The sequence below is a fragment of the Bufo bufo genome, chromosome 10 (genome assembly GCF_905171765.1).
Source record: "Bufo bufo chromosome 10, aBufBuf1.1, whole genome shotgun sequence".
Taxonomy (NCBI): domain Eukaryota; kingdom Metazoa; phylum Chordata; class Amphibia; order Anura; family Bufonidae; genus Bufo; species Bufo bufo.
Window position 1 is genome coordinate 80,281,339 of NC_053398.1, and position 12,708 is coordinate 80,294,046.

At 39.9% G+C, this 12,708-nt stretch overlaps 1 protein-coding gene across 2 annotated transcripts in view; it reads right to left on the reverse strand.

The window, feature by feature from the left end:
• Positions 1-12,708, reverse strand: part of LOC120980924 (FGF1 intracellular binding protein) — a 177,389-nt gene that overhangs the window by 2,294 nt on the left and 162,387 nt on the right. For both annotated transcript variants that reach the window (XM_040410302.1, XM_040410304.1), the window contains exon 10: positions 1,342-1,439. In XM_040410302.1, the coding sequence (XP_040266236.1) occupies positions 1,342-1,439 (98 nt within the window). The remainder of the gene's footprint in view (positions 1-1,341; positions 1,440-12,708) is intronic.

Consider the following 12,708-nt stretch of genomic DNA (forward strand, 5'->3'; position numbering starts at 1 on the left):
TAAAAAAAAGAATGTCAATTACACTTTAAAGTGAAATCTTACAAGCAGCAATATGAAGCCCTTTTGATGCAAAGTAATGATGACGGCATGCATTTCCTTGGAAGTAACATGGTTAACAGAAGAGGACAATGATTTCAAGCACCAACCACCCTTTTAAAGCATCCAGTCTGCTCTTCTAATTCAATCAGCACGACAGGGTGCTTCTGTATAAGCTGCCTTGACCTCGTTAACACTTTCTCCTTAGCTAACAAGCAAATCACTGAAATAATGTTAGCAGGGCACTTTGTGGCACGGATAAAATGCAGTAAAAATGGGTATTTCTCATTAATTAATTTTTCATGGCAAAGAATGACTTTGAAATAAATTACAAATCATCTGATTAGTCTTCATAACAATGTAGATGTAATGCAAATTGCCACCATAAAAACCAAAGCAGCAAACTTAGCGAAAACCAAAATTTGTGTCAGTCTCCAAACTTATTTGGCCCTCTCTGGCAGTCCCATACAGTTGAATGGATCTGCCGTGTGCATATGTGACTGCCGCTCCATTCGAAGGAGGAAAACAAGGCTCCCTGTTCTTGTAATTAGCTGGGTCCCTAGCAGTCAGATTTCCACCAAACCCTTATCCCCTAACCTGTGGACAGGGGATAAGTATTGGTCATGGAACAATCCCTTTAATATCTTCTTGGGCCATAATAAAACGTCTACAGGGAATTAGTTTCTGGGACTATGCTAAGCTTGTAGGTGCAACTAACCGTACTAAAGATCATCCTAGTCACATATGCTAATGGCGTACTTCAATATTTCAATCTTCTTTTAACTAGTCTACAATGTATTCTGTAAAGCTCAATTTTAGCCCATAGATCATGACTTTACAGGTCCGATAAGTGGATACAATTAAACCCACTGATTTAGTTGTAGTAAACGACTGTAATGAAATGAGGGACAAGAAGATTCATCAAGTAGTATCTATATCAGAAACCACTGAAAGAATTTTAGGAAGGAAGGTACAAGGAAAACAATGACAACAGGCTAGAGAGGAAAGAGGCATTCTAGGATTTTAATATTGATAGCCTATCTTTAGCACCGGACATCAATATCTGATTCACAAGGTGTCCTACATTCTGCACCCCTGTCCGCTACACAATGGAACTTCCACCTCTGATTTCAGGCAGGGAAACTACTCAGAAACAGCTGATCAGCAGGGGTGCAGGGTGTCATACCCTTACCGTTCAGATAATAATGGCCTATCCTGTTGATAGAAAATTAAAATCTGGAATACCCCTTTAAGACAGGACAGAATGTGCTGCAGTTACATCAATGAAAGCAATAAAACACTCACTTGAAGGCATCAAGAACACGAGCAGATGCTGTGTACTGAGTGAGAAACAGTTGAACATCTGAAGAAGACCAATTAGAAGCTTTACAAGGTTCTATAAACTGGAAGAGAAAAACAGTTCTCTGTTACTTATTACACCTCCCCAGAATTAACACCTTCCAATCCGAATAAAAGACAAATCCGAGTTTGGTGTGTGACCATGATTTCATCAATTTTAAGTTGACGAAGAGTACAAATCCAATTTAAAGAGCAGATATCCCATATAATCATAACTTGTATCTAAAAAATTCCTCCAGTTGTAACTAGTGATGAACGAAATTCATATTTTGAAATTTGTTCACACTTCGTTTGGTGGTAAAAGGTGAATTGCGTTACCACGGACCATAACGCAATTTCATGACGGAATGCATAATGGAATGCCTTTAGAGGCATTCCGTTATTCATTCTGTCACAATAGAAGTCTATAAGCTGAAAAACGGATCCGTCCCGTTTCCGTTATGCAGGGGAGTCCTCTCCTGCATAACGGAAACGGGACGGATCCGTTTTGCAGCCCACAGACTTCTATTATGGTGGAATGAATAATGGAATGCCTCTAAAGGCATTTCCTTATGCATTCCGTCATAAAATTGCGTTATGGTCCGTGGTAACGGAATCCATAACGCAATTCACCTTTTACCACCAAACGAAGTGTGAACGAATTTGAATGAATATGAAATTCGCTCATCTCTAGTTGCAACATTACCAAAATGATTCTTCTATAAAGGCATACTACTTAAATGCACTCTACTATCCCTGCAACAAACAGTCTGCTGGGAAATAGAGGGGAGAAACACTATATACCATCCCTAAGAATGATAATAAGAGTAACATCCTCAGTCTTGTTTTCTCCATGTACATTACAGATTTTTGCTATGTAAAATGTAATTATTAGCATACAGTACCAGTCAAAAGTTTGGACACACCTGTTCATTCCATGTATTTTTTTCTTCTTTATTTCCATTTTCTACATTGTAGATTCATATTGAAGACATGAAAACGATGAAGGAACATATGAAATTAAGTAGTAAACAAAAAGTGTTAAATCAGAATATGTTTTAAATTTTACATTCTTCAAAGTAGCCCCCTTTATTTTTACGACAGTTATACACACTCTTGGCATTCTCTCAATTAACTTCATGAGGTAGTCACATGGAATAGTTTTCCAACAGTCAAGAATGAATTTCCAGAAGTGCTGAGTACTCTGCAGTCCAAGTCATCCCAAGAAATCTCAGTTACAGTTGGGTGACTATGGAGGCCATGTCATCTGATGCAGCACTCCATCACTCTCCTCCTCGGTCAAATAGCCCTTACATAGCATGGAGGTATGTTTAGGGTCATTGTCCTGTTGAAAATACAAATGATGGTCCCATAATAAAGTCACCAACAAAGCTGTCATTAAAGGAAAAGCGGGCTACGTAAGAATCTAAAATATAAAACGGATTCTGGTCTAACACTTTTTGTTTACTACTTAATTCGATATGTGTTCCTTCATCGTTTTCATTTCTTCAATATACATTTATAAGTTAGAAAAAAAAAAGAAAAGGCATGGCGTGTGTCCAAACTTTTGACTGGTACTGTACTTGTATCATTAATTTCATTTGGCACAATAGAATAAAATCATATTTATTTTATATTTGTGTCTACTTACTGAGGTTAATATAAGAGGGCTCAGTAGTTCCTGCATCACATCGATACATATTTTACCATGAAAGTCAAATGCAACAATGGTGTCCTTTTAAATGGGTTTAAGGATCAGGTGAATTATAGCGAATGAGCGTTTGTACAAATGGTCTTTCCCATTTGCCTGTGAAAATGGTTTCATTGATTACTTGATGAGCGAGCACATCTTTTATGTGGCACATAAAATCACCATTTGTGGCATGGATGTGCTATCAGATGAACAAACAATGAATCTGTATGAGGATTGTAGTAGCGATTTCGCTTTCCTACACAGAGAGGATGAATGTTTAGTAAATGTAAAAGGGATTCAAGGGAGGGATGCTAAAAGGAAGGACATAGCTCAGAGGACAGTGGCCAGCTTCTGATAAGAAATTAGGTAAACCTTTTGGGACAAGTAAATTTTCAATTTTAGTTTTTTACTCCTGTCCTTCCCGAGGCCATAACTTTTTTTATTTTTATGTTCACATAGCCATACAAGGGCTTGTTTTTTGTGGGATAAGTTGTAATTTCTGATGGAACCATTTAGTATTGCATACATTATAGTCGGAAGCTGGAAAAAATCCAAATGGGGTGGAATTGAAAAAAAATAAAAAAATGCAATTCCGCCACAGTTTTATAGATGTTCCCAATGCTGTAAAACTGAACTGTTAACTTCATTCAGTACGAGTCAGTACGATTACAACTACACCACATTTATATAGTTTTTCTTATGTTTTAGGCTACTTTCACACCTGCGTTTAGGTGCGGATCAGTCTGGTATCTGCACAGACGGATCCGCACCTATAATGCAAACGCTGGTATCTGTTCAGAACGGATCCGTTTGCATTACTCTGTAAAAAAAAAAAATCTAAGTCTAAGTGTAAGTCAAACGGATCTGTCCTGACTTACATTGAAAGTCAATGGGGGACGGATCCGTTTACAATTGCACCATATTGTGTCAGTGAAAACGGATCCGTCCCCATTGACTTACATTGTAAGTCAGGACGGATCCGTTTGGCTTACACTTAGACTTAGCATTTTGGTGTCCGCCTCCAAAGCGGGAATGAAGGCTGAACGGAGCCAAACTGATGCATTCTGAACGGATCCTTATCCATTCAGAATGCATTGGGGCTAAACTGATCAGTTTTGGGCCGCTTGTGAGAGCCTTGAAAGGGATCTCACAAGCGGACCCAGAAACGGCAGTGTGAAAGTAGCCTTAATTCTGGAAAAAAAAACTTTTGAAAAACTATGGAGCCGTGTATGGGAGGCGGCTCATTTTTTGAAGGGTGATCTATAGTTTTTATTGATACCATTTTGGGACACATGGAAACTTTAGATTTTTTTTTTTTTATTCACTTTTTTGGGGGAGGCAATTGAAAAAAAAAAAAATACAATTTTGTCATTTGGGATTTTTTATTTTATTTACAGCAATCACTGTTCAGGTTAAATAATGTTATATCTTAACAGATTGGGTTGTTGCAATGGGAAATGTATATATTTTTTTGGAGTTGTGTATGATTTTTTGATCGCTTTTTATTCAATTTTTTTAGGGAAATGAAGATGAATTGGAATTGACCATTTAGATTTTTTTCCATTATGGGATAAGTAAGAGCGTTATTAAACTTTTTTTTTACACTTTTATTAAGCCCCTCAGGGGCATTGTGAAGGACTTTCTCTATTTTCCTATTGAGCACTGCCACCTGCCAACTACACATCTAATTAGACTGGAACTCTTCAGCGAGATCCTGCCTAAGGCCTCATTCACACAGCCGTAGCCATTTTGTCGGTCTGCAAATTGCGGATACGCAAAACACTGTTACCGGCTGTGTGCGTTCCGCATTTTGCGCATCGCTACATCCTGCCCTCTGTTAGAACTGCCTATTCATGTCTGCTAAACAGTCAAAAATAGTACATCTTCTATTCATTTATTTTTACAGGACCTCGGAATGGAAATGTGGACAGCACATGGTGTGCTGTCTGCATCTTTTGTGGCCCCATTGAAATGAATGGGTCCACATCCGATCCACAAAGGCCTAACAGAAACAACGAACACCTTCCATGATCTTCGCATGGGAAATCCTTTCCAGCCCCAGGGGCACAGTGTTGCCAGGGAAAGCTGCCTCAGATGCAGTGGTCACAACTGACCATGGCATCTGAGGAGGGACCAAGAGGGTCATTTATTATCAGATACACGCCAATTTTTGGCATATATCTGGCGCATATTGCAGCACAAAGGTTAATCTGCGACTTTTTTACGCTCACGCAGGGTCTAAAAGAGGGGAGTGTTGGCAGGCCTGTCTCATTTATCATTTTCTACACCTATTTTTAGGCATAGAAAATGGTCTAAATTTACGCCAGCCGGTCTTAATAAATGACCCCCTAAATGCCTGAGATTGGCATTATCATTTGTGAACCCATGAGAATTTTCTATCTTTCTGCACATTTTTGAAAACTACATCAGATTTTCACATAAGTCCTAAAAGTAGATAAAGATGTCCCACAAAATAAACAAGTGAAATATTTTCACTCATTTGTTTGAATTGTGTTTTTTTTGGCACCATTTTGGGGCACTCATAACTAACTGATAAACTTTCATTAACTCTTTCTGGGGGAGGGTAGAAAATACCCCAGCAAGACTGCCTCTGAGTTTTTACGTTATGGCCCCTTTCACACGGGCGAGTATTCTGCGCGGATGCGATGCGCGAGTTGAACGCATTGCACCCGCACTGAATACTGACCCATTCATTTCTATGGGGCTGTTCACATGAGCGGTGATTTTCACGCATCACTTGTGCGTTGCGTGAAAATCGCAGCATGCTCCTCTTTGTGTGTTTTTCACGTAACGCAGGCCCCATAGAAATGAATGGGGTTGCGTGAAAATCGATTTTCACGCACGGTTGCTAGGAGACGATCGGGATGGAGACCCGATCATTATTATTTTCCCTTATAACATGGTTATAAGGGAAAATAATAGCATTCTGAATACAGAATGGATAGTACAATAACGCTGGAGGGGTTTAAAAAAAAAAAATTAAACTCACCTTAATCTACTTGCTCGCGCAGCCCGGCTTCTCTTCGGTCTTCTTTTTTGCTGTGTGCAGGAATAGGACCTGTGGTGACGTCACTCCGGTCATCACATGGTCCGTCACATGATCTTTTACCATGGTGATGGATCATGTGATGATCGGAGTGATGTCACCACAGGTCCTGTTCCTGCACACAGCAAAAAAGAAGACAGAAGAGAAGACGGGCTGCGCGAGCAAGTGGATTAAGGCGAGTTTAATTATATTTTTATTTTTTTTAACCCCTCCAGCGCTATTGTACTATGCATTCTGTATTCAGAATGCTATTATTTTCCCTTATAACCATGTTATAAGGGAAAATAATACAATCTACCCAGCACCTAACCCAAACCTGAACTTCTGTGAAGAAGTTTGGGTTTAGGTACCAAACATGCAGATTTTTCTCACGCGAGTGCAAAACGCATTACAATGTTTTGCACTCGCGCGGAAAAATTGCGCATGTTCCCACAACGCACCCGCAATGCCCGTGTGAAAGAGGCCTATAAGTTTTGTGGCATTGCTTTTTTTTTTTTTTTTTTAGAATAAGTAAAATGCTAACTATATTTTGTGGGTCAGTATAATTATAGTGATGCAAAATACATATAATTTTTTACGTTTAACTACTTTTGCTTGAACCCTTAATAAAAAAAAAAGGAAAATAAAATGTTTATTGTATCCCAAAACCCGTAATTTTTTTTATTTTTCCTGGGAAGACTTGTACTTTTTAATTGTATCATTTTGGGGTACATAACACTTTTTGATATCTTTTTTTTTTGGTGGCGAACAAGCAAAAAACAGCAACTCTAGCATTTTTTTACAGCGTTCACCATAACGTGATAATTGGGTCATGAGGGTCGTTACAGAAGAGGCGATACCAAATATGTGGAAGGGATTCTAATTTTGTGATTTTCTTTCCATTGAAAAGCTTTTTTTTCATTGGAAAAAAAGGTTTATTTTTTTTTTAACTTGGAGGATTTTTAAAAATGGAATTAAACTTTTTTTTAAACCTTTACTAGTACCACAAGGGGACTGTAACAGGCGATCTTTTATCACTTATTTAATGCATTGTACAGCTTATGCTGTAAAAAACCCAATATGGATAAATAGAAATGTCATGGGAGCAATAAATGACAAAAAGAAAGCATTTAAGTCACTAAAACAGAAGGGTAGTCAGGAAGTATTGAGAAACTATAAGGAAAAAATAGATTATGTAAAAGACAAATAAAAGCAACCAAGCTGGTGACTGAGATACTTTTTGCCAAAGACAGTAAAACAAACCCAAAAATGTTCTTCAATTATATAAATAGTAAAAAAGTTTAAACCTGAAAGTGTTGGCCCTTTACAGAGTGATGAGGAAGGAGTTGTAGAGAGTGAGAAAGAGAAAGCTAATCTATTAAATATATATTTTTTCCACTGTATTCACTAAGGAAAACAAACTGTTGGATGAAATACAGAGTGTAAAGCTGGGTTCACACGAGCGTGTCCGGATTAGGTCCGGATGCGTACCGGTGTGTTGCGGCAAACCCGCGCGAGAAGGAACGCAATTGCAGTCAGTTTTGACTACGATTGCGTTCGATGTTCAGTTTTTATCGCGCGGGTGCAATGTTTTTTGCACACGCGTGATAAAAAACCGACTGTGGTACCCAGACCCGAACTTCATCACAGAAGTTCGGGCTTGGGATCAGTGTTCTGTAGATTGTATTATTTTCCCTTTTAACATGGTTATAAGGGAAAATAATAGCATTCTGAATACAGAATGCATAGTAGGTGATCAATTGAGGGTTAAAAAAAAATAAAAAAATTAACTCACCTCCTCCGCGTAGTTCCCGGTCTCTTCTTTACTTCTTTAATGATGAGCTGTCGGCTAAAGGACGGTGATGGACCATGTGATTGGAGCATGTGATCTGACGTCACCAAAGGTCCTTTAGCCAACAGCTCATCAGAAGAGACTGGGAACTACGCGATCAAGAGGAGAAGGTGAGTTAATTTGTTTATTTTTTTTAACCCCTCCAGCGCTATTTTACTAAGCATTCTGTATTCAGAATGCTATTATTTTCCCTTATAACCATGTTATAAGGGAAAATTATACAGTAAATAGACTGTCACCTAGCAACCATTCGTGAAAATCGCACCGCATCCGCACTTGCTTGCGGATGCTTGCAATTTTCACGCAACCCCATTCACTTCTATGGGGCCTGCGTTGCGTGAAAAACGCAGAATATAGAGCATGCTGCGATTTTCACTCAACGCACAAGTGATGCGTGAAAATCATCGCTCATCTGAACAACCCCATTGAAATGAATGGGTCCGGATTCAGTGCGGGTGCAATGCGTTCACCTACCGCATTGCACACGCGCGGAAATCTCGCCCGTGTGAACGCAGCCTAATAGTAAATTCCCCATTAAAAGCGGCCTGTCTGACCCAGGAAGAAGTGCAGCAGCATCTGAGGCTACTTTCACATATACGTTTGTATTTTAAGTGAATTAAGTAGTGTAATAGACAGACTTATTTCTGATATTTAACCACTTAAGGACCACAGGTTTATACCCCCCTAGTGACCAGGCCTTTTTTTACAAATCGGCACTTCACAACTTTCACGGTTTATTGCTCGGTCATGCAACTTGGCACCCAAATGAATTCTACCTCCTTTTCTTCTCACAAATACAGCTTTCTTTTGGTGGTATTTTCGTTTTTCTGATATTTATCAAAATAGACCGCAATTTTCTCAAAAAAAGTGTATTTTTAAATTTTTCTGGTAAAATTGTTCAAATATAATTACATTTCTATACAAGTTTGTGTCAGAATTTATTGTGCTACATGTCTTTGACAAAAAAAAATGCAATAAGTGTATATTTATTGGTTTGCGCAAAAGTTATAGCGTTTACAAACTATGGTACAAAAATGTGAATTTCCGCATTTTGAAGCAGATCTGACTTTCTGAGCACCTGTCATGTTTCTTGAGGTGCTAGAATGTCAGGATAGTATAAATACCCCCCAAATGACCCCATTTTAGAAAGAAGACACCCCAAAGTATTCGCGGAGGGGCATGGTGAGTTCATGTACGATTTAATTTTTTTTCACAAGTTAGCGGAAAATGACACTTTCTGAGGAAAAAATAAATAAATAAAGTTTCCATTTCTGCTAACTTCTGGCAAAAAAAATAAAAATCTCCCACGGACTCACTATGCCCCTCAGTGAATACCTTTGGGTGTCTACTTTCCGAAATGGGGTCATTTGTGGGCTGTGATTACTGTTCTGGCATTTTGGGCGGGGCTAAATTGTGAGCAACTCTGTAAAGCCTAAAGGTACTCGTTGGACTTTCGGCCCCTTTACGCACCTAGGCTGCAAAAAAGTGTCACACATGTGGTATCGCCGTACTCAGAAGAAGTAGGGCAATGTGTTTTGGGGTGTATTTTTACATATACCCATGCTGGGTGAGAGAAATATCTCTGTAAATGACAACTTTTTCCATTTTTTTTATACAAAGTTGTCAATTTACAGAGATATTTCTCTCACCCAGCATGGGTATATGTAAAAATACACCCCAAAACACATTGCCCTACTTCTCCTGAGTACGGCGATACCAGATGTGTGACACTTTTTGCAGCCAAGATGCGCAAAGGGGCCCAAATTCCAATGAGTACCTTTAGGATTTCACAGGGCATGGTGAGTTCATGTAAGATTTTATTTTTTGGCACAAGTTAGTGGAATATGAGACTTTGTAAGAAAAAAAACAAAAAAAAGATATATATTTTCGCAAACTTGTGGCAAAAAAAATCTTCCATGAACCCGCCATGCCCCTCAAAAGTGATCTTTATAGCGCCGCAGCGATTTTACGGTGTTTTTGCAGTGATCAGAAAAAAATATATTTCTGTCACTGCGGTGGGGCGGACTGAACGCAAGTATGCGCACAAGATCAGGCCTGATCAGGCAAACACTGCGTTTTTTGTAGAGCCTAAGGTGACCCTAATGTACTGATATAGATCTGATTGCGATCAGTCTTGATCACTTACAGATACTATATAGTACTAGTGCTGATTAGCGACAGCGATGACGCTAATCAGTGACTGCGGTGCGGTGGGCTGGGCGCTAACTACCTAACAAGTAGCTAACCAACTGGCGGTGATAAGGGACCCTTAGGCACCATTCACACGTCCGCAATTCTGTTCCTGCAATTGCGGACAAGAAAAGGCATTTTCTATATAGTTCTGGCAATGTGCGGATCCGCAAAATGCGGAAAGCACATTGCCGATGTCCGTGTTTTGCGGATGTCTGAATGGAGCCTTACAGCGGGGTGATCAATGACAGGGGGGTGATCAGGGAGTCTATATGGGGTGATCAGGGGTTAATAAGTGACGGGGGGGGGGGGGGGGTGTAGTGTAGTGCTACTTACAGAGCTGCCTGTGTCCTCTGGTGGTCGATCCAAGCAAAAGGGACCACCAGAGGACAAGGTAGCAGGTATATCAGACGCTGTTAACAAAACAGCGTCTAATATACCTTTCTGATGCGATTATTTTAACATCTACAGCCTGCCAGCGAATGATCATCACTGGCAGGCTGTAGTTTAACTTCAGAGCCGCCCGCCGCTGTGAACGCGAAATCTCGGGTCTCACGAGGCGTCATTGAGACCTGAGAGAGCCGCCGTACTGACGCCTTTCGGCGTTAGTGTGACGGCAAGAGGTTAAGGACTCTATATTGACAGGGAGTGTTCCCACAGGGTTGGCGCTTAACAAATGTGGTGCCAATATTCAAAAAGGGGTCAAAAACAGCACCCAGAAACTATAGGCCGGTAAGTTTCACATTTGTTCTGGGTAAACTGTTTAAAGGTTTTCTAAGAGATGCTATCTTAGAGTACCTCAATGAAAATAAGTGAATACCGCCGTATCAGCATGGCTTCATGAGGGATCGGTCACATCAAACTAATTTAATCAGTTTCTATGAGGAGGTAAGTTCTAGACTTGACCGTGGCGAATTAATAGATGTCGTATATCTGGGCTTCTCCAAGGCATTTGACACTGTACCACATAAAAGGTTAGTATATAAAATGAGAATGCTTGGACTGGGAGAAAATGTCTGTATGTGGGTAAGTAACTGGCTCAGTGATAGATGGTGTAGAAGAGGAGGAAATATTTATCCCTATTCCTATTGGGTCCTTACCTAAGAACGGAATAGCCACCCCGATAGGGGCGATCCCGTGTCAGGAACCTCCTGGTCACTCTATTAAGTCAATGATACAGAAAGGAATACCATCACCATAGTACCAGATGCTAGTAGATGTTGTCCAGTAATCAAGTCCAGGTCATAAGGTCCTATTAGATAGAGAGGATCGCAGTTTGAGGCGCAGAAACACCGGGCAGGACAGATGGGGTTATGAAAAAAACGTCTTCTTTATTAGGTATTGCTCAGCAGGTGAAGTGGATAAAACAAGCATTTTGGGGAAGTGTAGGTCCCCATCATCAGGTTAAAAAGCTTCAATACACTTTATATATCGATGCAAATGAAAGATTGGGGTAGTTACCCTCCCCCATCTTTCTTGCACCGAGAGGGGCTCCACTGAGCCTCCCCTATGATGTACAGTGTATATAGGCCAGTTTTAAATGAAGCATGCAAAGTAAATGTTCTCATTTAATGCTGCAGGTGAAACAGTATTTAACCCCTTCAGGACCCTGCCATTTTTCACCTTAAAGGGGTTGTCCAAGTTATGGAAAAAAAAAAGATATAGCACTGTAAATCTGATGGTCAGCGATATATAACTAAGCTAAGCAAGTTTTAGGCAAAAAAATATCTATTTCCTCATTTACCTTATTCTCTTCTGGCCCTTTGTTTACTTGCAAAAACAACAATCTCTGCCCCTCCCCCTGCACTGCTAAGGGAGTGAATACAAGTGCTGCCCTGAGTGACATGTCTGCCTGCTGGGAGACTCAGCAGCATGTTGTATGTGTAGGACTACAAGTCCCAGCTGTACAATGACACTGTTGATACACACAGGATCTTCCACCTACCTGCAATGCTCTGCAGAACTTCTCTTTCAGCTCCTGTGCCCAGCATTTGTCTCATCACTGCCTGCAGTTACACCGCAAACACTTCAGCCCTGAGTCTGTGCAGCTGAAGGGGTTAAGAATCCTGGGAGAGAGCAATAAGCAGCAGCCGGCAGTGCAGGGGGGCGTGGCCAGCACAGTGACCACTCCTGTACAGATCTCTCAGACTTGTGCACCAACATTATCAGAGCAGGGAGAGAAGCTGACATCACAGGTCATGTGACCCTCAGTAAAATCTGAGAAACCAGCCACTGGAGATAAAGTGAGTTAATTGGAAAGCTGTTACATTTGCCTAATTAGAAACATAGAAAGAACAAAAATATAACTCGGACAACCCCTTTAAGGACCAGGCCATGTTTTGCAAATCTGACATGTGTCACTTTAGTGATAACTTTAAAACGCTTTTACTTATGCAAGTCATATTGAGATTGTTTTCTCGTCACATATTGTACTTCATGACAGTGGTAAATTTGAGTCAAAATATTTCATTTTTATTTATAAAAAAAATACAAAATTTACCAAAAATTTGAAAAAATTCTAAATTTTTATAAATTTCTATTTCTCTGCTTTTA